The sequence below is a fragment of the Stigmatopora nigra genome, chromosome 4 (genome assembly GCF_051989575.1).
Source record: "Stigmatopora nigra isolate UIUO_SnigA chromosome 4, RoL_Snig_1.1, whole genome shotgun sequence".
NCBI classification, from domain to species: Eukaryota; Metazoa; Chordata; class Actinopteri; order Syngnathiformes; family Syngnathidae; genus Stigmatopora; species Stigmatopora nigra.
In genome coordinates, this window is record NC_135511.1 from 15,331,286 (window position 1) to 15,356,401 (window position 25,116).

A 25,116-nucleotide genomic window follows, 5' to 3' on the forward strand; every position below is an offset into this window, starting at 1 on the left:
GTGAACTCTTCAATGCATCCCTCTTGTTACCGTTGGTCTTTCAAGCATAAGAATTTGCACTTTTACATAGAAACCTATTTAAGTTATTTTGAATTTAAATGGAAAATTTCAGATAAAAATATTTGTACAGGTTGTGTAAATTGTTTATAACTGTTCACCGGTATCATGAGTTGAACATAAGTTTAATTGTTTTTTTTCCTTTTAGGCCTTCTCTACCCCCACTTCCTTTTGTCTGTTTGTTTTTTAATAAATGTCACATTAACAATTTGTTGTTAGTACTTTTTAAAATTGTTTTCTGGGGAGTATATAGTTGTGTTGTAGTTTGACAACTAGTTTGACAATATTTTTGTTACTTTTACAGCAAAGAAGTAAGTATTTTATTTGCACATTTTGTCATGTAGAATTTTAATTGTGAATCCTGTTCGAAATTTCCAAATGTTTTTAACTAGGAGAAAAATAGGGAACTACAAGTAAGTCGCGGAATGTTGACGTCATCCTGGTCATGTGATTCCGAAAACGGCGTCTCTGCTTTTTAATAGATGTCGATTCGTCTTTTGGTGGTATTTCAGTATACACTTAATGCAAGTTTGTTATCTCCTATAGTTAAATTATATACTTATTTTCATTTTTATTTATACTTTGTTTACTTTTTAAGTCAATCCAACGCAGCTTTTTTAAGTCGTTCGCTGCAGAAATGCAGCACAACACATGGCTTGCCTTCTCACTCATTTTCTATATCACAGACGCATTTCCTCAATTTTTTGTCGTCAACGTTGACGTTGGAAAACCTTTAGCACCACTAAAACACTTTTGGAAAAGCACTGGTTTCTGGTAAGTAAACAATCATTCCAATAATGAACCAAACTATTTCCTCGGCAAGTGAGTATTAAATTGAATGCTTATAGTATTATCATTTTACAAGTACATAATGAGATTTACCTGTGTTGTATTAAACAAATAAGAAACGACTTTTAAATAATGCAATACCACATAATGTTTGGTAGACAGAATACTGTGCATTAATCTAGATTTTTCCCCAATATAGCATATGGATCAAAGTAACTAATGTTGAGAATTATGTTATGTTTGGAGTAGTGCATTCTGGAAATCCCATTTACTGTTTTTTTTTTTTTTAATGATTATGCCTGTTTAGGACGGCTGGTAAAATCCATATTTTGTTTGCAGCCCCCCACTCCCTCATACTCAAGCAGACCAGTTTGACCTGAGCATAGACCAGCAACAGAACCTTGCCTATGTGGGTTCCGTCCCCCATGGAGGGATCCAGCAGGTCAGAATCCACTGGATGTTGGAGCTGGTCACTGCCCAGTAAGTGAAACATAAATAATAATAAGATCCTCAGACAAATTTGCAGTAACATATCAAACATATCATTGTTCTTAACCGTCGTTTTCTTTTGTGTTTTCAGAGATATTGGAGGACAACCCCAATACAATTTTACAAAACTAGACCAGCTAATTGATCTCTTATGGATTAATGGACTCCGACCAGGTTGATACATCCTAAAAATGAGAGTTATTAGTTTTTCCTGATACATTTTGATGTTAATTTTCAGGTTTTGAACTAATGGGAAGTGTTTCAAACTACTTCACTGACTTTGAAGACAAAGCTCAGGTATTCAAGTGGAGGAATTTGGTGTCTCTTATAGCTAAGAGATACATTGGTAAGTGAATACCAGTTACAACATCATTCCATGGAGGATAACAAAGCTCTAAGAAATTAAAGATAACTTAATTTTTTTTGTTTACAGAAAAATATGGTCTTGGAACCGTTTCCCAATGGAACTTTGAAACCTGGAACGAACCCAACAACCATGACTTTGATAATGTCAGCATGTCAATTCAAGGTGAACAACTCATTATTACATATACACACATTTTGCCTCTCCAATTTTTAACTGTAATCCGACCCTCATGTTATCTCGTCAGGGTTTCTGAATTATTACGATGCCTGTTCGGAGGGCCTACGGGCAATCAGCAACTTAATTCGATTTGGAGGTCCAGGGGACTCCTGTCATTCACCCCCACGCTCACCCTTCTGCTGGGCTATGTTACAACACTGCTACAATGGCACCAACTACTTTACTGGCAAAACGGGGGTCCGGATTGACTACATCGCCCTACATAAAAAGGTATTCAGGGAATTAACGTGACATGAATATCTCCTGAAAATCGCATTTCTCCATTTTTCTGACTTGATTCAAGTTGCTGTTAATTTCCATATGCGTTTGTAAGGCAAAATTTCATCCACATTTTATAAGTACTGTACGCTAATTGAGTCAAATCAAACAGAATCATATCAATAGTCATCATGACGCAATCTGTTCATTTTTCTGTCCTCCAGGGAGGAGGTCAGTCTTTGCCAATCTTGCAGCAGGAGATGCAGACTGTTGAGGAGATCCAGGAACGTTTTCCTCATTTCCAAAGCCGGCCTGTCTTTAATGATGAGGCCGATCCACTGGTGGGCTGGTCCCGACCTCAGGAGTGGAGAGGAGATGTGACCTATGCTGCCATGGCAGTTAAGGTAACCATACCTGATTATCCAGTGCCTCCTGTGTTGTATTAGTAAATTTGATGGCATACTGTTTTTTTGTATGTCAACAGGTTATCAGTCAGCATCAGGAATTGCTGTCTGCAAACACTAGCGTGAATTATGCCCTGCTGAGCAACGATAACGCCTTCCTCAGCTATCACCCTCAACCCTTCACTCAGCGCACTCTGACCGCTCGTTTTCAGGTCAACAACACTCAGCCTCCTCACGTGCAACTCATCAGAAAACCCATTCTCACCGTCATGGGCCTTCTGGCTCTGCTTGGTAACTGACCTTCTCCGATTCATTATATCTTGCATGATATTTCCATCAAATATGACACTTTTTTTACCTTAAACGTCATTTTATTTTCTGGACTATAAATTCCAGGATTTTTATTATTTTTTTTATATAGTTGGGCTCTTATCTGTACAAATATTGACAGTGTATTGCAAAATTCTCCAAAAATTTCATTGAGAACCCTAAAAATTGTAATCAAACATAAAAAAAATCAACCCTGTCTACTGTATAAATAGAAACTAATTTTTTTTTAATTCATTCAAATGCTCCTTAATACCTAATATGCAATTCGTAAATGGTCCTGTGTATTGCAAAATTCTCCAAAAATTTCATTGAGAACCCTAAAAATTGTAATCAAACATCATAAAAAAATCAACCCTGTCTACTGTATAAATAGAAACTTTTTTTTTTTAATTCATTCAAATGCTCCTTAATACCTAATATGCAATTCGTAATTGGTCCTCCAGGTGAGACGCAGGTCTTAGCCCAAGTTTCGAACTCCTCACAAGCCAATGATGTTCAGAGTGGCACCTTAGGAGTCCTGGCAAGTACCCACCAACCGGAATTCCCCCGAGGTCCAGATAGTTGGCAGGCAGTCTTATTGGTCTACAACAGTGACGATAACCGTACATCCTCCACCACTGACGTTGTCGTCGTGTCTCTAAAAGGACTAAAGCCTCACAAAGGTAATTTGCATACTTATTGTTGACTCACTATTACTATAATTGTAGCAAATACAGTTATTTCCAACCTCGAAATCCTCTTTATTTGCTTCTCAGGGCTGGTCTATGTCACCTACCTTATGGATAATAATGTGAGTAACCCTTACCAAACATGGCAGAAGATGGGAAGCCCCAGTTACCCCACGAGAGAGCAGTTCATGGAGATTAGGAAAGCCCAGGTTTGAAGATGGCTCTATTTTATTTACACCGTATTGAAAGAGTACTGATATGTCTATTTTGACCTTTGACACCCCTGGACCCATAGGAACCCGTCATTGTTGGACCACTACCGGTCCCCGAAGGTGACACGCTCACTTTAAAAGCAAAACTGCAAGTTCCCTCGGTCCTGTTGATACATTTATGTGCCCGACCCAAAGCAGTTCCCAACCAGGTGGGTATTAGCGCCCAAAAATGTCCAATAGTCATTTCGCATGTCAATTTTTCTTTTCAAGGTCAATGGTTTGCGATTCATCAGAATCACCAAAGGCCAAGTCCTCATCATCTGGTCCGATAGCTGTGTGGATTCCAAGTGGGTGCCTAAACACATCTTGTGATTGGATACAATGGTGGTATGAGTTCCTTACAGTGTTTTTTTGTGATTTTTCAGGTGCATTCAAACATTTGAGGTGGAGTTTTCTTCAATTCACAAGGATTTCAGGAGGATTAATAGCCACAACACCATTTTTACATCATTTGTTTATTCACCCGGTAAGATGTTTGGTTTTTTTGGATATTTTCACCACTCAATAAACTAAAGTATTTGCCATATAACTCCTATTTAAAGGACATTAATAAAACTTGGCAACAGTGAGCAGAGGTAAAACAATTTTAACATGAATTATAACTAGCGTATTTTGCGGATTATAACTTGCCATTTTCTTCCAAGTACAAAAATGTAGTTAACTTTTTATTTTTAGCACTTTCATGGATTTGGTAGTGATATAGATTATGTTAAAAATGTCTTATGTGGGGTTTACGTTATTGCAATTTCAGTACTGTATTATCCGGACTATAAACCGCATTTTTTATTTTTTTAAATTTAACTGGGCAGTATGAGTTATTATGCACTGTTTTATTTTCTGAAAAATAAAATACACAAATGTAAGCCTTATGTTAATAATGTTGTGTTCTTCAGGGGACCAGGAGGTGAGCGGAAGTTACAGAATTCGGGCTGTGGATTACTGGAACAAGCCCGGAATGTACTCCCTGCCTGAGCAGTATTCAGAGGAGCTTTAAACACATATATAAGGTATTCATTTTTAAGCAGTTATACACCCAATTGTTCAGCCCATCTTTCTCTGAATTCTTTTTAAAAAAAAAATTAATGTCAAATGAGAGTCGTACTCGGAAAGTTCTTTTTTCACTTTGTTGTGACGGTAATTTATTTTTTGAATGAAGTCATGGACATTGTAGTTTTTGTTATTAGAAAACACTAACATTTCTGTACAGTTCAACTGAATGGGATTTAATACAATCATTATTGCCTTAATATTTTAACCTCATGAAAACTGAAATAACAATTACAATTTTTAGCTGAAATCGGATTATTCTCGTATATCTTGGCTCAGCTTTTTTTTACGGAGGGTTGAATTCCTTCCTGGCACGGTGACTAGATGGATGTTGTTTGGGACATTTTAGCAAGCTCCTGAAAACAGAAAATAAATGGATTTATAGTCTATGAGATTAGATTTAATGCAAATCTAAACGGCCTTGTGAATACATACCGGATTGCAGAACAGGCTGGAACTGCCCACCCATGCAAATTTCCTCCTGTTTTTGGCGTACAATTCTCTGGATGGGAGGAGCCAAGCCACGGGGGTTGCGGGAGAAGACCAGGGCGTAACCGTCCTCGCAACTTCCGTCAGCTTTCAGGGTACGGCAGGCGTAGGTGATGGCGTAGTTGTCGTAGTCGGTGTCAATGATCCAGTAGTTGTCACCTAGAGGAGGATGGAAGCCATTTTTATTGAAGTGGAACTCGTAAATTGTCTTTTTAAAAGATTTTTTGAGGGTGTATACATACCTCCACTGGACAGATAGCTAGCCAATCCCTGGTAGTTCATGAACATCTTGCTTGGATTCTCGGGATTAGGCACAGAGTACTGAGCGGCCATGTCAGCACAAACAACCCAGAATCTGAAGGAATGTTGTTGGGAAACAAGTTAAACAGTGAAAATAAGGAGGAAATAACAGCAGTTCAATACTGGGTGAAAATGACTTTACTCACCCAAACAAAGTGACTCTGCCCCTGGAGGAGGCCACCATGGAGCCATCGTCTCCGATGGTGTACTCGGCAGAGATGTTGTCTTGAAGGAATAAGCCCTCGGGGTCCTTCTTTTGCAGGGCGTACCACTTTCCGGCATACTGGTGGCGAAAGTAAAGATAGAAACATTCTTAACAAATGCGCTTAGTCACGAAGATAGAGGTGGGAGTACAAATACTTTCTTAGATAGGTCATTGTTTTTGCTCTAATTGCGAGATAAAACTGCTAATTTAGCTACTTATACTTTTGCAAGTGATATTTAAAATGGAAAATTTAAGGAGAGCAGAAAAGCAATATTTTGCACAGACTTTTGAGACTTTTTAATGTTCTAGGAGTGAGACATATATTTTTATTGTACTGTGCCAGACTAGTTTATGACTTTTAGTACCAAAACAATGCAAAATGAAGAGGAAAATGTATATTATATATGATATATATATATATAAGTTTATTTTTTTATTTGATAAGAAACAATTTGTAAAAATAGCAAAAGGGGAAAAAACGAGCTGAGTATGCTTTGGTAACAGTTTTTTTTTAGATAACTTCTAACCTAAAAAAAATCTATACAGACTATCATGGTCAGACAGAGAGAAAAAAAAACACATTTCTAAGTTTCCCTTTAATATCTATCATAGCCCTGATCAAACTACGAAAAAAAATGCAGTCTATAGTCCGGTGAATACGGTTCCTTACATTCCCTAACTAAAAATAATACAAATAATAAAGTACAGGAGATAACTCAGTACATCCAAGGAACTTAACTTTCACTAAATAACTTCTGCAGAGACTACAGCTGCTGTATACCTTTAAAAAATAATAATAATAATATATATACTCACTCTTTTGGGGTCAAAGTCCTGTTTGACCGTAAAGCTGTCCACAACACAGCTCGCCAGGCTTTGTTCCACAAAAGCCAGGAGCAGCATAACCAGGGCGTACATTTGGAAATCCATCTTTTTAAACCAAAGACAACATTAGTCTCATGAAGGAAAAATAAAAATTAGCAAACAAGACCGCATCGCCTTACCTTTCTTTCTGGCGTATCGAGAAGTTGAGGCAGAAATGTCCAGTTGCCTTGTCAGTCACTAGTCAGCATTTGCAGCGTTTTTATACCCGAACCCCGCTCTGACTCATAGCTTATTTTCATGTCTCCAACCTAAATGCAGTGCACAAATCTACCGTTAATCCAGTTAAGAAAAATCCTCTGTCGTAATCTGGTGAGCGTCCACGTTCAGCCGCGTGTTGGCTTTATGTAATTATTTGCAGCGCTACATAATAACATACATAATGATTGGTCTTGAGAGGTGGGCTGAGAAACTGTCTGGACCCCCAGACACATGGAAAATACTCCAATAATATTAATAATAGATTGCTTATAAATATTACAATTGCTAAAAAAATATTTTAAATAGTTACTCTAGCTTTATATGCACTATTTAGATTTTTTTTCGGGGGGGGGGGTGGATGAGTGGTTAGAATGTCGCCCTTACAGTGGCGGATCTGGGTTCAAATCCAGGTTGGTCAACCTGTGTGGAGTTTGCATGTTCTCCCATTCCATTTTTAAAGTTTCTGTAATCAGAAATTGATGTATTTGTATTTGATTTATTGTTAAATCGCTCCCAGTTTAAATGGATTAGACATCCATTGTTGTCATGAGGCGTTTTCAATATTAATTCCCCTCTTTTCTTAACTATAAGACAAATTGTGTGACTTGGGTTGGCAGTGAATGTGTTCAATAGTCTTACGTATGTTGTTGGCTAACTTTTTTCTTTGAAATGACCTTATAAATTGTCTACTTATTGTGCATTTTTGCAATATTTGTAGTTCCTGTGCACCTTTTGCTTGTAGCCCCATGTAACTATTTAATAGTAGTTAAATATAAGTAACCTAAATAATTGAAAGACTGTCTTTTTTAATAGAAAATTGGTTAAAATTACAAACTGATTCAATTCATGTGAATTTACTTCCCATCTGGAGAGCATATTTTATGTATGTAACATTTCTAACATTAATTTTCCTCAAAACGCGCCCCTACAAACAACCTGTTTGAAACAGACCACCATTTAAGCACTTATTTTTATTACGTTGCAAATGTACCAGTTAATATTATAAGATCACAACATGTCACTTGAAAGAAACATTTACAGTAAAGCTATTTACATACACATTGCCAGGTAAGCACACCAATAGGTGAGTACTAAATTTAGCCAAGTAAAAGCTACACGCTATTTTAAGTAAACTCCACCGACTTGTTAGGTAAGGCCAAGTTCTGTCTTTGTGCACAACATCTTACCCGCTCATGACCTCACGTTGTCTGGATAAGCGTCATGTGAGGTCGTTGCGGACAGTTTATCATGTTTACACATTTCATGGGCAGTTTTAAACAAAATTCCGACATTAAAAAGCAGTTTCAAGACAAGGTATGCCATTATGAATTTATTCCAGAGCACATTTTCTTATATGTACACACTAAAACTTGCCATTGTGTAGTTCAAATTATGTAACATGTCATAATGGATGGAGGAAATGTTTTTTAACGATGTACGTAAACAAGGTTGGGCGCCATTTATTTACATGTTTACTAAGAGGAGCAGGGAAAAATAAAAATAAATTAAAACTAAACAAAAGCTAATTGCATGGTCGAGAAACAAGTGAGGAGTCAGGAACTGGACTTGAAAGTGATGCTTTATTTCAGGATAGTGTCTTCATTTGCTGTTAAGGGAGAGATTAATATTGTTAGTTATGTTTACAAGTGCAACATTTTATGATACACCGTTGAGTTTGTCGGAAAAATGTCAGATAGTTGTTTACCTTCTGCTAGCTGCTTAGCAATCCGTTCTTGCTCCTCACGGATCTTCTTTTCCTCCTCTTCGATCTTCCTCTCCTCCGCTGCGATTGGTTTCAAATGATCTAAAAGAGAGAAGCAGATAATTAATTAAGATTGTAGATGTCTCAAATAGGTGGTCGATCGGGGTATCTTACCATATCTCCTCTTGCCGTAAAAGATGCCAGCAATTAATGCGGAATACCTGGCGGTCTGGAACACAAACAGAATTCAAAATCAAATTGGCATTTGACATTATTCTCTTGGAGATCTGTCAACAAAAGACTATTTGATGGGCGTATTGAAACATTTTAAAAGGGTTGACCTAAAACTCCTAATAAATAAGTCGAATGTTTCCTTTTTCAAATTTTGGGATGAGACTAATGCGTTTGGTTAACAAATTCGGGTTACGAGCTGTCATCCGTCGTAAACCGAGGACCGGTTTAGGTCCAAAACAGGATAATTTCCGCTTCTTTTTTCAACGCCTTTAAATTTTTTTGACATCATGTTAATCTCGTTTTAGGTCAAAATTGTAATGATTTATTGTGATTTGGTTATTATAATGCAAGAAGAAAGCGCAACACATCCACCTTTAGCTAGCAGGCGCATTAGCTCAATCACTCCGTGCAGCTTTAAGGTGGCAATCTAAGATAAATATTTTTAAATATTTTATAAAATTTTATGTAAAGAAACGATATTGCCATTTACACGACATCGCAATGTAAACAAACCTTAATTAGTGGAGACACTGCAACCGGAGGAGCCATGGTTCAACGATAGGCTAGTAGCAGAGGTCACTTTATCGCCGCAATGAATTCTGGGAGGTTGGATTTACTACTTCTTCGGCCATTAATGCGGATAGACTCGACATCGCTCAATAGCGCCGTTTTCTGGAAAATAAGTACACTACAACAACAATGCGACCTTGACGTTTAGTAGTGGTGGTTAAGATCTACTTTTTAAGTACAAGTAGTCAACTTTTGGCATGCTAGATTTTTATTAGAGGGAAAGAAAAAATGATTTAGAAATAAAAACGTTATGTACACGTCATAAATGGTTCAATTCACAATGCATACATCACATTGTGTAGAATCTGAATTAATTTATTATGATTGAACAAAAACAACAAAATTGAGAAAATAACTGATCTCAACAGCAGAACAGTACATGTCAAAAATAATAAAGCATGTAATATATAAATAAATAATAGTATAAGAGAAAATTATCGATGAAAGCGCAAAAAAAATGCTTTTTGGTGGGAACAGAGCACAACAATTAATTTATTGGTGTTTTGGTTATGATTTGTTTCACTAAAAGTAATGACAGATTTGATTGATTGATGACATTGATTGATTGATGACGTCAGATTGATTGATGACATCAGATGACACTTCAATATAGGACCCGCATGTATTCAAGTAGACCGTTTTTTCAGTCGGAATGGTGGTGTCCACTTCCAAAGCAGTCGTTGATCTTCTGAAAAGACCTCTCGGCAAACCTCACTTTTCCTCGATTCTTCAGAGAGGCTGTGTACTGGTTGGACTTGAGTTTGGAGTAGTAGTCTGAGAACTTGTTGAAGAGAATGGAAATGGGTAAACCATTCAGGATGATTCCAAAAGCGATGCAGATGAAAGCAAAGAGACGACCCAGGATGGTCTCGGGGTAGACGTCGCCGTAGCCCACCGTGGAAATGCTCACCTGCCAGGGGTAACGAACGGAGAGAACGGCAATGGTAAGCATGATAATTTTTGATAAGATGACCATACCTACATTTCAATATTATAATGATATGTTAATGGAAAGTGACTGTTGAAAGATTGAGTAGCATAATTTCCAACCTGGGAACCTTTTCAGGCTGTGGCCAAAAGTCAGTAAAATGTATAAAAAAAAATGCACTATAATGGATTCCAGTTCTGTTGTATTTTACTTTAAACTACAAAAAAATAATCTTTAAGATTGAAGCACTTTGCTTTTTTTAATATTTAAGGACAACTTCCAGGCATAACACCATTGAACTCAATTGCGACCAGACGTTTGGTCCCCGGACGTTTTGTCAAATGGATGTTTGGTCGCCGGATTCGCTCGGTGTCCAAATTATAATCATGAGAGAGAGAGAGAGAGTTTACTGTTGAAAGGCATCTACCTGGTAATCTCTCTCATGAAAAAAATCATGAGAGAGAGAGAACTGTCCATCGACCAAATGTCCATTCGACCAAACGTCCGGGTACTGAACTCAATCATACTAAAAAAAATAATAATAACTACATTAGATACATTGGATTGGAGGTACTCACAGATGCCCACCACCACGCATGAGGAATACTGGTGAAGTTTGTCTGCGGCATATCATGTTCCACAGTGTAAACCATAGCCGAGAAGCTGAAAATCCCCATGGCGATGAAAAGAAACAGGCATCCCACTTGTTGGTAGCACTGTCTTAGGGTAAACCCGAACGCCCGCAGACCAGTCGAGTGTCGCGCCAGCTTCAAAATCCGAAAAATCCGCATCAGTCTCATAATACGCAGAACTTGCCCCAGTTTTCCCACTTGCCCCACAGCTTGGATGTCCGCCTCATGTTTTAAGTAGTTTTCCTTGTTGTCAAAGAACTCCAGGATAGCCTGGAGGTACTGAGGCAGAATAGCAATCAGGTCCACAGTGTTGAGAACGCTTCTGCTAAAGGATTTGAGGTCTGGGGTCGATACCAAGCGTAGTAGGTACTCCATAGTGAAGAAGGCAATGCAAAGCGACTCTACATATTCCCAGTATGTTTTCCCACTGAGTTGGCCCATTGCAGCTCTGTACTGCATTTCTTCCACTGTGTTTAAGGTCATGGCGACCAGTGAGATAAGGACGAACAGACTGGAGGTAACGGCCATCAACTTGGCCTTGACAGAAGAAAATGGTTTTTCCATTAAGTTCCAGATGGCTCTTCGTTTGTGGCCCAAAAACATGTCTTGGAAAAGCGATTCATTCTCCTCGATCTCAACTTCGGCTTCTAGTTCCCTCTGGATCTTCAGTTGCTCGTTCAGTTCGTCCTGCCTCTCCTCGAAGGAGATTCGACAACAACGATGGGTGTTCTTGATCCTCACACCCCAGTAGTTGATCTCCTCCAAGAAATTGCGAGGGCATAGTTCATCTTTGATCCACAAGACGCCGGTACGGTAAAAATTGAAGATACTATGAAAGATATCGGGGTCTCGGTCAAAGAAAAACTCGTTGTTGGTCACGTTGAAGTCATCACATAGATCCAGTTTCATGTTGTGGTCCGTGTAAGTGGCTAGTCGTCCGATTCTGGTTTTGGGGTATCTGGCTGCCATCTTGTAGGCGATTTGGAATGGCGTCCCGCCTACGTTGATGTTGATTGTATAGTTCTTGGATGGGGAAATCTGTCTGAAGTTGCCATGTTGGATATCGTCATTTTCCTCTTCGTATTCAGCGTAGATATCGTAGATGTCTTTGCTGAGTTCTTGTAAAGAGTTCCATGTTCTCACGCAACTCTCCTTTGCCGATGGGTAAACGACCTCAGAGGATCTCCGGTTATTGGTGGAATCTTTGACTTTGTAGTTGGGAAAGAGACTTTGTCTTCTGTTGAAGAATCTTAACACCTTGTCGGTGCTCCCCATGCCAGACAGAGGCTACCAATGTTGCTTCTAGCTAGCAGGAATATTATTTTACCTAAGCATGGATGGAGGATGTGAGCTGTATGCCTCGTGGCGTGGCCCCATTAATGTTGCTGACTGAGAGGATCCATGTACTTACAGGACATTTAAATACTATTATCCCCTGCTGATCTCCCAGTCTGCCATAATGTGGAAAGGCTGGCATATTTCAACAATACCGCCTTTATTATAAGCTATATTTCATGCCATTGGTTGGTGGTCATTGTGTTTTTTGATTATGAGTAAAACATTTTTTTTTAAATGGCATCCATGTTGGTGCAAGTTTGGAATATGCTCATATCGGAGTAAAATTTATATTTAATGGTTGTTATTGTGAGATTCGTCGCATGTAATTAGTCAAAATTAGGATTTTTTTATGATTAATGGAGAAGAATTTGGTTAGAAAACAATGGAATAGTCAATTCAAGGTTTACATTTATCTTAGGCTAAGAAGGACTGTGGTATTAAGGTATTAAGCCCCCTTCTATACGTAAATGAGGGGAAGGGGGGTTCAGCTCCACTGTTGTGCAAAGGTCATGGCCTTTGCAGATTAATCTGTTGTTTTTTGTGTACAATAGCATGTATTTTTCTGTATTTTAGTGGGTTTCTGCTTCACAAGGGTCAGGTTTAAAACTATTTTTTACTGATATTTTGGAGATGGAGCTGTTTAGGATTCTGTTAAATCAACAACATTTGGTAGATTACAAAATTTGGCATGTTTGGATGTATTTTTAGAGATTTAAATGTAATTATTTATTAGTTTTGACTTTTTCAGTTTTATTTTAATTAGTTTACTGTTGGTGTACTGCCTGAATCGACCGGACCTGCGTGAGTTAAGTTACATTAAAACAGCAGTATTTGTGATTCTTTAAAAATAAGGCAAAACTGTTCATCTCATTAAGAACTTTTATGATTCCATCTAGTTTTTTGCTATACGTATTCCCGAAATTACTGTGGCAAAAACTACATGGGTTTTTATCTGTAGTCTTATGAATAGCGTTTTCAGTTTATTTCTCCTTTTCTTTCCAAAAAATAATGCAGGTTAATATGCACACATAAAACTGCCTCTATCTTATTTTGAAGACTAAAACGGAAGTGAAATTGCAGCACGCCTGATTAGCTTAGAACGCTATTTTCCTAAAGAGGAAACCAAGGTTGTGTGCGGTTGAGGGTCTTGCAGGCTGGAGGTAGGTACAAAACCACAAAAACACTTTATTCCGTGTATACATCTACTTCTGAGCCTAATACTGGATTTTTTTTTGCCGAGCAGTTTAGCAGTGGTTGGCGGGAATTGGGATGCAGGCAAGCGGAAAGACCACCCGGTTAAGACAAGTGCACCCTATAATTAGAGATGTCCGAGCTAACGCGGCTAACATTAACGCCACTTCGTTTGAGCAGTCTGGACATTCAAGAATCGCGATCTTAACATCTATTTGACTGTGTTTAAGTTAATTCGTGTCTCTTTTCATTGAAGGGCCGAGAGATTTAGTTAACCGGGCTCGGTTCCGAGTTGTGTTTGTGGTGGCCCCTAACACATAAGAAGACACTCCGTGTTGCGTTCAGGGTCCTTCTCTGCAAATAGTGTCACGTGACTTTGTTGCTTGCTCATCACATTGATGTAGAATGGAAGGATGACAAGTTATATTTTTTCCCTATTAAACGCTATCTTATAACTCAAAAGACCTGTTAAAATGGGTGTTATGGTCAAGAATGAAGGGGTTTTCTAACTGGACTCATGTATTGTTTTTTGTTGGCCTTCTCTAAGGTATAGAATAATATATTGGCACAAAGTATCAATTAATTGAATTTTTAAAACTTATATTTTTTTTTTTACCAAGTGTATTCCGGCAGAAAGAATCTTGCTTAAAGTGAAAATACATGTAATTGAAATGTTTTGATGTGTAAAATAGTTTGAGAAAAATGTAAATGGTTTGCCCCACTACTAGGCAAGACTGCCACATTTTTAAAAACTTCTTATCTTAGTGTTTACTACCTTAGTTAACTAGAAAGCTGGAAAACATCCGGTTTGTTTAGGCTTGCTGGGAGGTTTGTGTGTAAACAAAAATTCCGCTGACATTTGTAACAAACCTCAGGTTTGTCCACCAAACAAGCAGCAGACGGAAAGACGACACTCTGCTCTGAATGAATCTATTTTATCAATTAAATGTCTGGGCAAGATGACTTTCAACCTCCATTTACACAGATGGCATGATCAGTTCTGATTTTCGGACATATATTATTTCAAAAACATGCTATTATTGCCATTGTAGTTAGTGATTCCATGATCTAATACTTGGTATCTGATAGATCTGAAATACAACTTCAGGAGCAGGTTAAGAAAGAATGAGATCAATTTAATAGGGAATAGGTTTATTACCAGACTGCAGGATCGGGGAGAGCTGAGAGGATGGTCTGTCTTTATATAGGAAAACAGGGTAGAGTATGGTTTCTATGACAACGACCAAACTTTGGGCAAAGTCTGATTAATCAGTGTCAAGTCTCCATGACAACGACCAAACTCTGGGCAAGTTTCTTATGATAAAGATGTTTTTATACTTGCAAAAACTGATACAATATGAACAAGCAATTGTCAAGCAATTGCCAAGCGACTTTGTCAGTTTATCTTAATGTTATCTTACAGTATCAATATCCATGCCCGACAAGGCTATTTTTAGAGTATTGGACAGTATCAGATTTAGTCACAAGATCAGATCCTGTACATTAGTCGTATTTTACTACTGTAAATTAAACCACTCAGCAATATTGTCCATTCAGTGCGACTATTACTCCTTAGCAACCAACGATTGTTATATAGCGTCATTTAATATTTGTAAACACAGCATTTTTTAAAGAGAATCCACTAAAAAAAAGGACTCATACTTACTGGTCACATTTTTTTGCCTCTTTTTACTAATCTAAAAATATGGGTGTTGGATTTTTAAATCACCCAAATGTTTAAAAGGGATGGAATCTGAAGTATAATTTTCAAAAAATCAACATTTGGACATCCCTATTTGTATTAGGAGGAAAATATACTACATAATGTGTTAGTCAACACACTTTTCTGTTTTTTTCTGTTAGGTTGAAGGCGGGACGCAAGGTTCCTGAAGCAGGCGCGCCGTGTCATCATCCCCCTTCTATCCTCTCGTTTCCTCCCTCCCCCCTTCCCCGTGTGTCCCCCCGTATGTTAGTCACCCCGCGACCCCACCCGCCCCCATCTGATTGCCCGTGTCGCATCGCCACTCCAACCCGAAGCCACCCTCTCACCCCATGCTTGGGATAAAGCCAGCTCACCACCAGCCCAATGACTGCCTGGATCGTCCTTCCGGTCAGCCTGTCTGCCTTCTCCATCACAGGGATATGGATAGTGTGAGTACAGTTTTTATTATTTATTTTAATCCTTTATATTTTACATTGTGTGTTCACAGCTGCTTTTTTTCCTAATGTATTTTTCCTACGCATTCTACAAAGTACTTGACCATGCCCCATTGTTAAACTTTGAAACATGTTAGGTATGAAGTACTCTTGTAAAGCCACTTGTATACCCACGAAAATTGATTTACTAAAATAACTTTGCTCCAGTATGAGCAGGACTGCAAGTACTGCTTCAGAAAATAGTGTACTTATCTACTTTAATTTAAACTATGGCGTTTATCTACTGTATTTTCTCGCATAATAGCTGTATTTGTCGCTAATAAAATGACTGAATCAAGGCTATGGCTTGCTTATATGCGCGCAAAACTGCAAGTTGACAGAATTTTATTTCTAAATAGACAAAAGATAAACACATAAAACACTAAACAAAATTTATTTTTGCATAAAAAAAATTTCTACAAACAGGCAACACCCTTTCGGAATGCGGACGATCTTTTCGATTCATACTTAGAATCTCAGAAATGCAATATGTGATTATTTCTAAGATTCCCTTCAAAGTAACACATTTGTACCCTTAAAACCATGACTATGAAAATTGTTAATGAGGGGGCAGCTTATACGAGCGAAATTGTAAAATTAAACCATTTTAAAGCAATTTTAAGGGCTTATATGCGAGGAAATTTGACACTCCACCAGCTAGCATCTCATTGGCTATCTGTGTTCTTATCTAACCTTGACGTGTTTCCTCTCCAGGTATGCCATGGCCGTTATGAATCGCCATGTTTGTCCTGTGGAGAACTGGTAAGTGAATGTTTTTATTTTATTTGAGAAATGTGGCCACAAGCTAACAGCTAGCTTGGTTTCAGGTCCTACAATGTCACATGCACAGAGGAGCCTCTAAGACCAGGCTTGCCCAAGACCTGCTGCACCATCCAGGACATCCCCCTCATCAGGTGTGCTCTTCTACCTTTCTCTACAGCGATTTAGATACGTTTAATAACAAATTTCGATAAGCACATGGTGTAACGGCTCGCTAATATCGGCAATTCTCATTGCCGTCCTGCTCACACGAGACCCAAAGATGTTATTTAGACAATTATTCCAACCCCTTACACATTGTTTCCAATTCTCATGCTTTATTGGTCAATGTCAAATGAATATGGTGGAATAGGGGGATGGTGAAGTAAATATAGAAGTTTTATGAAAGAGAATTGCTTGAAAATGGCCACCAAAAGCCAAAACTGGTCAATCAAAGATCCATTTTTTTGCCTATTTTTTTATGTAATATACACAAAGTCAAGTCAAAAAGTTTTTATTCTCATTCTACAATAGCTGCAGATAATGAAATTAGTGAAGACTGAGGAAAAACAAAGCACCGCCATCTTGGATCTGTGCGTTAAGCTTTGTTAACAGTTTTGTCTTCTTGTTTTTTTTTGTTTGTTTTTTTTTTGCAGTAAATGTGGTTCTTACCCCCCTGAAAGCTGCCTGTTTAGCCTCATCGCCAATGTTGGAGCCTTTATGGGTAAGACCAACACTTACATCAAATAAGCACAAACATAAATGCTGTTTTTCTTGTGCACGTACACTAATATTAAACCATGTTCAAAGTTAATTTACGTTACAAAGAATAAACAAACAAATTTAATGAAACGTAACAAATACTATAAAAGCATTTTGACTAAAAAATTCACATTACTACGAAGCTTCTAAAAAGAGTTTTACACACGCATAGAAATAATGTGTGTATGAATATGATTGTCATCCATTAGTATGTGTGTGTGTGTCTGTAATTGTGCTGCTGCATGGTGCCCATGTCAGCGTCTAGAGCTGCCGAGGGGCTTGAAATAGCCTGAGCTCACTAAATCAATAATAAATGTGCTTTCCTTCCTTCCACCACACCACATATGTTCACTGCCTTGTCTCCTTCATGCAACCTCCATAGCCTTCTTCTATTTCTCATCCGGATCTTTTTCCCGAAAAAAAAGTATATAAGCCCAGCCCAAACTATTTTTTGGTGGTCAACTACAAAAAAAATGCTTAAGTGAAGGAAATCAACCTACAAAAGATTTCCCACATCTTGTTAAAATAACTTTTTGCAGTGTATAAATGGCCGCCATGTGGTTGGCAATGTTGATATTTCAGATTTTATGTATTTTTGTATGTTTTTTTTAGCCGAAAGCTACGTCACAATGGGTAGTTTTTTTATGAATGTCTTTTACGACGGGCTAAAATGTGTTTTATTGATTTGGAAGGAAACCCTGTCGATTGTTGTGATGGCTTGTTTTTTCCGCAGTGGTGATGGTGTGCCTTTTGCGCTACGCCCAGCTGGTAGAACACAGCCACAGATGTTGGATCAACACCAGCGCCCTAGTGGCGGGATGCACCAATGCAGTGGGTCTCGTTATGGTGGGCAACTTCCAGGTAAATGGCAACTCCTCAGTCCATTGGCTCTGTGCATGCACTGTGTATTTGAACTCTTTTGACACGAGTATATAGCCGTATTTTCTAGCATACATGACATATTTGTTGCTAAAAAAAAAAGATGACTGAATTGGGGGTACGGCTTATATGCACACAAATTAGACTGGCCATGCACAAAACGCCATGTAGTCATTTATTTTAAGATGAGATCAGATAAAACACTTGACAAAATTCATTTTGATGTCCATGAATGAAATTCAAGAACAAAAACGTATCTTGTATAAAACGTGAAATAGCTCACTTGTCCTTGCCATTGCATGTGCGATGATTATTCTTAAGGTTTTCCCTTCAAAGTAATACATTTGTACTCTCTACTAAAACAATAAATCTGGAGGTCAAACTTGTGAATATACGTAAAATTCATCAATTTTAAGGGTACGGCATATACGCAAGAAATTGTAAAATTCATTGATTTTAAGACAATTTTAAGGGTACAGCTTATACGCGAGAAAATATGGTACTCTCAATCCAGCTGTTTTGAACATCCTAGATGAGTACGCATGTTATTTGTTGCCAGGTTGACCACGCCAAGTCTCTTCACTACGTGGGCGCCGGCGTGGCCTTCCCAGCGGGTCTTCTCTTCGTGTGTTTGCAGTGCGTACTCACCTACCGGGTGGCCGTGAGCGCTCTTGACTATTGGATGGCCCATTTCCGCGTGACGCTGGCTCTGGCGGCCATGGTCTCCCTGGTGCTCAGTATCCTTTTTTCCCGTGTTGATCAAAAAGCCCGTAAATCCCCCGTCACTCCTTAACTCCCCCGTCTCCCCAGGCGGCATTTTCTTCGTCCACGAGAGCTTCATGCTCCAGCACGCCGCCGCCATCTGCGAGTGGGTGTTCACCGTGGACATCCTGGTCTTCTACGGCACCTTCACCTACGAGTTCGGGACGGTCACCGGCGAGACCATGATTGCCGGCCTGCAACAGTGCCTGCGCCACGGCTCGGGGGTGATGCTGGGCCCCGGGACCAGGGACTCGGCGTTGAGCGGGGCCACCAAGGGTCTCAAATCCCCTGGGGGTAGCAGTACATCCACGCATCTCAACTGTACCCCCGAGAGTATAGCCATGTTGTGAGAGGCTCACCTGGAAATTGGACTGGGATAGCATGCTAAGAGAAGGACTTGTTGCGTTTTCTAACAAATTCAGTCAACATTCATCTGTGATATCTTTCCCTTCAGCCCCCCCACTGGAAGCCTTCAAGGTATAAGCTAGCTTGAATGCTAAGCAGGTTCAACTGATGCTTGAACGTTTGGTCGCACGGACGTTTGGTCGCACGGACGTTTGGTCGCCCGGACGTTTGGTCGCCCGGACGTTTGGTCGCCCGGACGTTTGGTCGCCCGGACGTTTGGTTGCCGGTCAAATGGTGACAGAGTTTAATGCTGAAACCAGCTCTCAAAATTATATTCATGAGAAAGTTTAATATCTAAGAGAGAGAGATTAATATCTAAGAGAGAGAAATTAATATCTAAGTATATTTGACCGGCGACCAAACGTCCGGTGACTAAACGTTCGGTCACGGATTCAACTCCTCACAAGAATTGAAAGAAGCCACACGAAAGACAAACCATCCAATGGATGTGTTTTTCAAAATAAGAGAGCCAGCTTCGACTGAGCGAGCCTGTTTTTCCATCAGGAATTGTCAAGATGTTCTGGTAGATGGTCCTGATTGGATGGTGGAATGTTCCCTAGATGGTTGCTCATAGGATATTTAGTTAGTTTGTTAGTCTGTTTTTGTTTTTTTCTCGCGCGTAACATTTTTTGTGTTTTCTGTTAGCAGCATGATACTTGAAGCGGATTGGCTGGAAGCTTGACGCTAAGACGGGGGCAGACGTTTTGGGGGAACATTCCATGGGAGGCTCAAAATGTGACAGGAAGGTATGTGGGGACATTCATTTTGAAAAAAAAATTGGGCTGCCTTGATGATAGAGGGTTTAATATTTTATTTTTATTTTTGAATTTTTTTTATCCTGTTAGCTCCTACGGCCTTGTGTTAAAGTTCCACAATTCTTTACGGATTTCTGCACTTTTTAAAGGAGAAAATAGGAATTCATATTTTTGAGAGTAAAATAATTCGTGACCATTAAAGGCTAAATCGTAGTTGATTGAAATCCTATCAAAAATGCCTTTTTAAGAAACTCGGCGTGTAACGCAAAACTGAAAAAACTCGCCAAAAATACGTTGGATTTCAACATTTTTCACTGCGCTAAATATTCTGATCCAGGTAGTAATCTGACCTCATCTTTTAACCACATAACCTTTCACCTCATAACTCGTCCCACAGACAAAAAAAGTGAATTAACACTTTGTCCTGTTACTTCAGGGGTTAATATTATGCCCTCTCCTCACTCTAACCTCATTTATACTTCATAATTCTTACCATGTGCGTCACAAATGATAAAAAAAAGTTATTAGTTTTAATGCTAATGTCTTTGTTGCCAAACTCCTTTTTTTCAACAGTTGTAAGCCATCAAAATGAGAAATTGACCTAAAATATATTTACAAGTACCACATTTGAAGCCAGGCTGGACCTTTTTGACGCTAGTTTGTTTGTTGAGCCCATTTTTGTACTCAATATTACGCGCAAAATCATCCAAAATTGATTTTTCCACTTGCGTTTGGCACCCTTGCCAATTTTTATTGTTTTTTTGTGATATTATTTGAAGAAAATGAAACAAATTCTAGCCTTATCCCTCATTATGTGCCAGGGAAACACATTTTCTTTTGTGTTGAGCCTTAAACTTGTTCAACATTTCAAAACCAAAGTCGCAAGTTGTGACTTTTATGGGCAGCTTGTATTCATTTAGAACATGTTTGGATTCATAATTCAACGTTATTATCAATACAATCTGTCCCACTGAACACTGGACTTATTTTTTGGTCGAAAAATGTGCAAAAATATCTTTTTTTTTTGTTTTAAATGGCCCATGACTGAAAGTAAAACATTTTCATGTGCTTCTCAATAGAAAATTGATGGAAAATATTAAGTGATTAATATCTATAATTCGGTCACTATGTCCAATGAAAGCTCCAAATCACTTTTTGGTTTGTTTTTAACATTCTGTAAATATCTATGCCTTGTCTATAATTTAGGTATTTAATTTGACAGAGATTTATATTCAATATGAAATAAAATCTTAAATTATGGACGTCTTTTTGGGGATTTTTTAGGGTTTGGTGGTTTGCTAAATCTTTAAAAAAAAATGCTGGTGTTAAAAAAATGTTCAAAAAAGTTTGAATCGTAGAACAAATGGATTTTTATTCAAAATTCTAAACTTTCAAGTCTTTAGTTCTCTTTTAAACATTTTCTAGATGATACAGTACATTGACCACATTGGCCATAAAGAACAGAAAAGTTGTTTTTTTTTAAATAAAAGGCCTACTATTCATAAATATATCAACATTTTAATAATTTTAGTCATGTAAAATGATTGTGGTTTGCATTTTTTTTAAATTAAAAAAATGGAAATCAATAGGAATTGGACTTGGAGGATGAAAAAATGAGGATTTGACAATTTATATAACACTAAGAGTTTGGTTGTCATTATACAAAGAACATAGATTCACTACTGCATAATGAAGGCTACAAACATGTGCATTGGTATACTTTCTCCAACTGATAAGAGTTTTTTTTGTCTTGGTCATGTGTACATTGCTCCATGGAGGTCCTCCAATCTGTGCTCCCTCTGTTTTCTTCTCTCCTACATGACAGAGACACACACTTAACACAAACACACACTTCCGGACACACACACTTACCTTGTCTTTCTTGAATTCTTCATAGTCTGGATTATCAGTCGGAAGTTCCAGTCGACACAGCGGGCAGGAGTTAGTCTTGTGTTTTTAAAAGTCAAAATAGAAGTTATATTAAAAGCTGTATGTGTGTATGAATGTATATGTGTATGTACCTTGCCGAGCCATGGTAGTATGCAGCTAGAGTGAAAAAGATGCTTGCAAGGCATTTCCCGAACTGTCTCCTGTTCTTCAAATTCCAGTAAACAAACAGGACACTTCAGAGCTTTGTCTGCAAAAGCAAAGCAAAAAAAAGCATCACAACAACAGGTAATTTGACTGTCTAAAACTGTACTTTCACTTCAAGTACCTGCTTGCTCAGGAGATATAACAACTACATTTAAGGTCTGGACAGCTACTTTGGCAGCAGGAGGAGGAAGACGCTGGTTCCAGTCTGATGAATCTCCAGAGTCCATCAAGTCCAAACCCTGCATCAAGGACCTTCAAATGGTAATAGAACTATATTTACCAGATATTTCTTGATTATCTCTCTTTTTTAATTAATGTGTGGCATAGTATAAAACAAATTTGGCTACTTTAAATATCCATGTCATCTTTTTTGTAGTCCCTAAAAATCTTACAAACACGACAATTTTCAACCAATAAGAATGGTATAAAAAAAAACGGATGTCTAATCATGTGATTGGGAGAAGTCTCATATTTACTCTACTGAAATAATACTTTGCATAAAAAAGAGATCATTACTTTAAACAGCAAAAAAGTCAAGAATATCAGCCTAGGCCACACTATGATCATATTGATTGTTTTTTGGTTGTTGTTTTTTTTGAACTGGGCAATATTGTAGCCACCTAATTTGAAAGTCACCTGGCAAGTTCCAGAAGCGCATTCTGACGGTACTGCTCCTCAGGGTTAGTGGGCTCACAGTCATGTTCGTCGAAGTACGATGCCATGTTGTTCTATGGATAAAATAGGAAAATCACGATTAAGATGGAATAAAAGAACTTTTTGGGAGGTCAAAAATGTGACACGCAGCTGCAACCCCTTAAAATGCTCCAATTCTTTGTTTTTTTGAGAATATTTTCCCACTTATCTTTAAAAAATGAGAAAATATATCGTAACATTACTGCGATTAGACACGTTTTCTTGGAATAGAGACGACTTATTACCTTAAAAATCCAAATCGCTTGCAACAATAAACATTTGTCATTCTTCCGGGTACCAATGGCTCGGTCACGTGTTCTGCTTCACGTCCAATCAGCGCTACTGAGTTCTTCTTCGCTGATGGAAAAGATGCACGATGGGGCTGGAAAGAAAGCATGTCCTGCAACTTTCACGACAAGCAAGTTATTTCGACGAAGGTAAGAGTAAGGATTCTGTCTTTTCCCCGTCTTCTTTTCAAAGACATCAAGAAACAGTCTCAATAACATAATTTGACCTATTCCTATATTATTATAATGGAAACCAGCGAGTCGACCCATTGCCACATAGCAAAGGGCTGACTTAGTCCCGCAAGGGGCCACACAAAAAATGGCTACCAGTGACGTTTTAATGTGGATGTATCCCTAAGAACTCAGACGAAATCGTATTGGAGCGCAGCATTCGACGTCATCGGCGTGCGACGGTGCACGACAACAACACGAGTTGCCCAATTGTTGACAGAAACCGTCTCTAGGTCACAGATGAAGCATAATTCATAGAAAAAAAGAATGCTAAAGTCGATAGAAAAGCGACCCAACTCTAACAATGCGTCTACGAACGACGGAAGAGTGATAAGTACTGAGCTATTTTGACATGAAATCTTATTTATTGCATTTTGAAACGCCGATTTCAACGAGCATCACCTAACTTGATAGCATGATGAAATGAGACCAACTTTGATTGTTCATTCATTCTCTGAACCGCTTTGTCCCCTAAAGGGTCGCGCAGGGTGCATGAGCCCAGCTGACTTCAGGACAACCTGACCCGGTGGCAGAGGAGATCTTCACATGATGACAAAGGAAATCGTAGCTCCTTCGTGGCGCAGAGGTTTGTTCACCGAACTCCCGTGTGGGAGACCTGGGTTCGAATCCCGGTTGGGACACTTTTTCACTTAGTTGTTTTTGTGGACTTCTTCTCAAGACACTCAAATGATTACAAAGAAAAGTGTAGCCACTTGGTTGGCGCAGAGGTTAGTTCACGGGACTCCCGTCTGGGAGACCTGGGTTCGAATCCCGCTGTCGTTTGGCTGATCACTACAGCATGTAGTTCAGAAATTGGAATAAGAAGAAGAAAAAAAAGAAAAACTTTTTAATTTTTATTAAACACTTAGTCATACTTTTCAGCAAAAGGTTATATTCCGAACTGCCTTCGGCAGTTCGGAAGACACTTGATGGACCTGTATGTGCGAAAGGCGTTCTCGGGTCGGCCTTCGGCCGACCCTCGACCGCTTGCTTGGTCAGTGAACCGCCGACACCGGGAAGCGAACTCACGTTCTCTCCGTGCAAAGGCGAGTGTGCAACCCACTACACCAACTCGTGCCCCACTTATACATGGGTGTTGAAACGTTTTATCCAAGGAAATGGGGTGAAACACTTAGTCATTTTTTTGTTAAAATGTTTCATCCACCAGTGAAGACTTATACACTTAAACACTTAGGCATTAGAACTTATTCTTTTAACTGAATAATATTTGGAAAATCTCTGCAGGCACCGGGATTTGAACCCATGACCACAGAGGTGGCAGACTGATGACTTAGCCACTGGGCCACCACTCTGTGAGAGAAGGTAGTAATACTTATACTTTTATCTCATTCATTTACCTGAATAATATTTGGAAAATCTTTGCAGGCACTGGGATTTGAACCCAGGACCACAGAGGTGGAAGACTGATGACTTAGCCACTGGGCCACCACTCTGTGAGAGAAGGTAGTAATACTTATACTTTTATCTCATTCATTTACCTGAATAATATTTGGAAAATCTTTGCAGGCACCGGGATTTGAACCCAGGACCACAGAGGTGGAAGACTGATGACTTAACCACTGGGCCACCACCCTGTTGGAGAAAGGAGTAGCACTTGTACTTTTACCTCAATCATATACCTGAATAATATATTGGGAAAATCTTTGCATGCACTTGGATTTGAACCCAAGACCAGTGAAGTGGGAAACTGATGACTTAACCATTGTGCCACCACTCTTCAAGATTAAATAGTAGTATTTGTT

The 25,116-nt window shown here is 38.7% G+C and overlaps 6 protein-coding genes and 1 long non-coding RNA gene across 8 annotated transcripts; 3 read left to right on the plus strand and 4 right to left on the minus strand.

Moving 5' to 3' along the window:
* The first annotated feature begins 288 nt into the window (after nucleotides 1-288).
* idua (alpha-L-iduronidase) lies at nucleotides 289-15,483 on the plus strand. The gene is made up of 15 exons (XM_077715348.1): nucleotides 289-831; nucleotides 1,186-1,326; nucleotides 1,427-1,509; nucleotides 1,574-1,681; nucleotides 1,769-1,864; nucleotides 1,947-2,149; nucleotides 2,362-2,541; nucleotides 2,622-2,832; nucleotides 3,315-3,533; nucleotides 3,627-3,748; nucleotides 3,835-3,960; nucleotides 4,022-4,098; nucleotides 4,177-4,277; nucleotides 4,705-4,818; nucleotides 15,394-15,483. Exons 1-14 carry the CDS (start codon nucleotides 695-697, stop codon nucleotides 4,803-4,805), a joined length of 1,905 nt encoding a protein of 634 aa, XP_077571474.1. The 5' UTR covers nucleotides 289-694; the 3' UTR covers nucleotides 4,806-4,818; nucleotides 15,394-15,483.
* Nucleotides 4,922-7,024, minus strand: LOC144195601 (purpurin-like). Its single transcript, XM_077715346.1, has 6 exons — nucleotides 6,857-7,024; nucleotides 6,669-6,782; nucleotides 5,794-5,930; nucleotides 5,590-5,702; nucleotides 5,294-5,506; nucleotides 4,922-5,214 (listed from the first exon to the last, which is right to left on the minus strand). Exons 2-6 carry the CDS (start codon nucleotides 6,780-6,782, stop codon nucleotides 5,204-5,206), a joined length of 588 nt encoding a protein of 195 aa, XP_077571472.1. The 5' UTR covers nucleotides 6,857-7,024; the 3' UTR covers nucleotides 4,922-5,203.
* Nucleotides 8,253-9,528, minus strand: atp5meb (ATP synthase membrane subunit eb). The gene is made up of 4 exons (XM_077715347.1): nucleotides 9,385-9,528; nucleotides 8,812-8,866; nucleotides 8,641-8,739; nucleotides 8,253-8,541 (listed from the first exon to the last, which is right to left on the minus strand). The coding sequence occupies exons 1-4, from the start codon at nucleotides 9,418-9,420 to the stop codon at nucleotides 8,516-8,518; spliced, it is 216 nt and encodes a 71-aa protein (XP_077571473.1). The 5' UTR covers nucleotides 9,421-9,528; the 3' UTR covers nucleotides 8,253-8,515.
* Nucleotides 9,660-12,790, minus strand: LOC144195598 (potassium voltage-gated channel subfamily V member 2-like). Its single transcript, XM_077715342.1, has 2 exons — nucleotides 10,948-12,790; nucleotides 9,660-10,351 (listed from the first exon to the last, which is right to left on the minus strand). The coding sequence occupies exons 1-2, from the start codon at nucleotides 12,274-12,276 to the stop codon at nucleotides 10,085-10,087; spliced, it is 1,596 nt and encodes a 531-aa protein (XP_077571468.1). The 5' UTR covers nucleotides 12,277-12,790; the 3' UTR covers nucleotides 9,660-10,084.
* Nucleotides 15,484-15,533: 50 nt separating the features above from the next.
* On the plus strand, nucleotides 15,534-21,310 carry tmem150aa (transmembrane protein 150Aa). Its single transcript, XM_077715344.1, has 7 exons — nucleotides 15,534-15,681; nucleotides 16,441-16,488; nucleotides 16,554-16,640; nucleotides 17,142-17,209; nucleotides 17,981-18,108; nucleotides 18,686-18,863; nucleotides 18,937-21,310. The coding sequence occupies exons 1-7, from the start codon at nucleotides 15,617-15,619 to the stop codon at nucleotides 19,236-19,238; spliced, it is 876 nt and encodes a 291-aa protein (XP_077571470.1). The 5' UTR covers nucleotides 15,534-15,616; the 3' UTR covers nucleotides 19,239-21,310.
* Nucleotides 21,311-21,400: 90 nt separating this feature from the next.
* Nucleotides 21,401-23,215, minus strand: rnf181 (ring finger protein 181). Its single transcript, XM_077716098.1, has 6 exons — nucleotides 23,081-23,215; nucleotides 22,779-22,870; nucleotides 22,264-22,394; nucleotides 22,070-22,185; nucleotides 21,921-21,995; nucleotides 21,401-21,862 (listed from the first exon to the last, which is right to left on the minus strand). The coding sequence occupies exons 2-6, from the start codon at nucleotides 22,862-22,864 to the stop codon at nucleotides 21,803-21,805; spliced, it is 468 nt and encodes a 155-aa protein (XP_077572224.1). The 5' UTR covers nucleotides 22,865-22,870; nucleotides 23,081-23,215; the 3' UTR covers nucleotides 21,401-21,802.
* Nucleotides 23,185-25,116, plus strand: LOC144196108 (uncharacterized). Of its 2 annotated transcripts, none has more exons than XR_013326214.1 (5): nucleotides 23,185-23,272; nucleotides 23,831-23,939; nucleotides 24,599-24,676; nucleotides 24,740-24,817; nucleotides 24,881-25,116. It is a non-coding gene; the product is annotated as an uncharacterized LOC144196108 (long non-coding RNA). The 2 variants fall into 2 exon arrangements; XR_013326213.1 differs by lacking the exon at nucleotides 23,185-23,272 and adding an exon at nucleotides 23,299-23,687.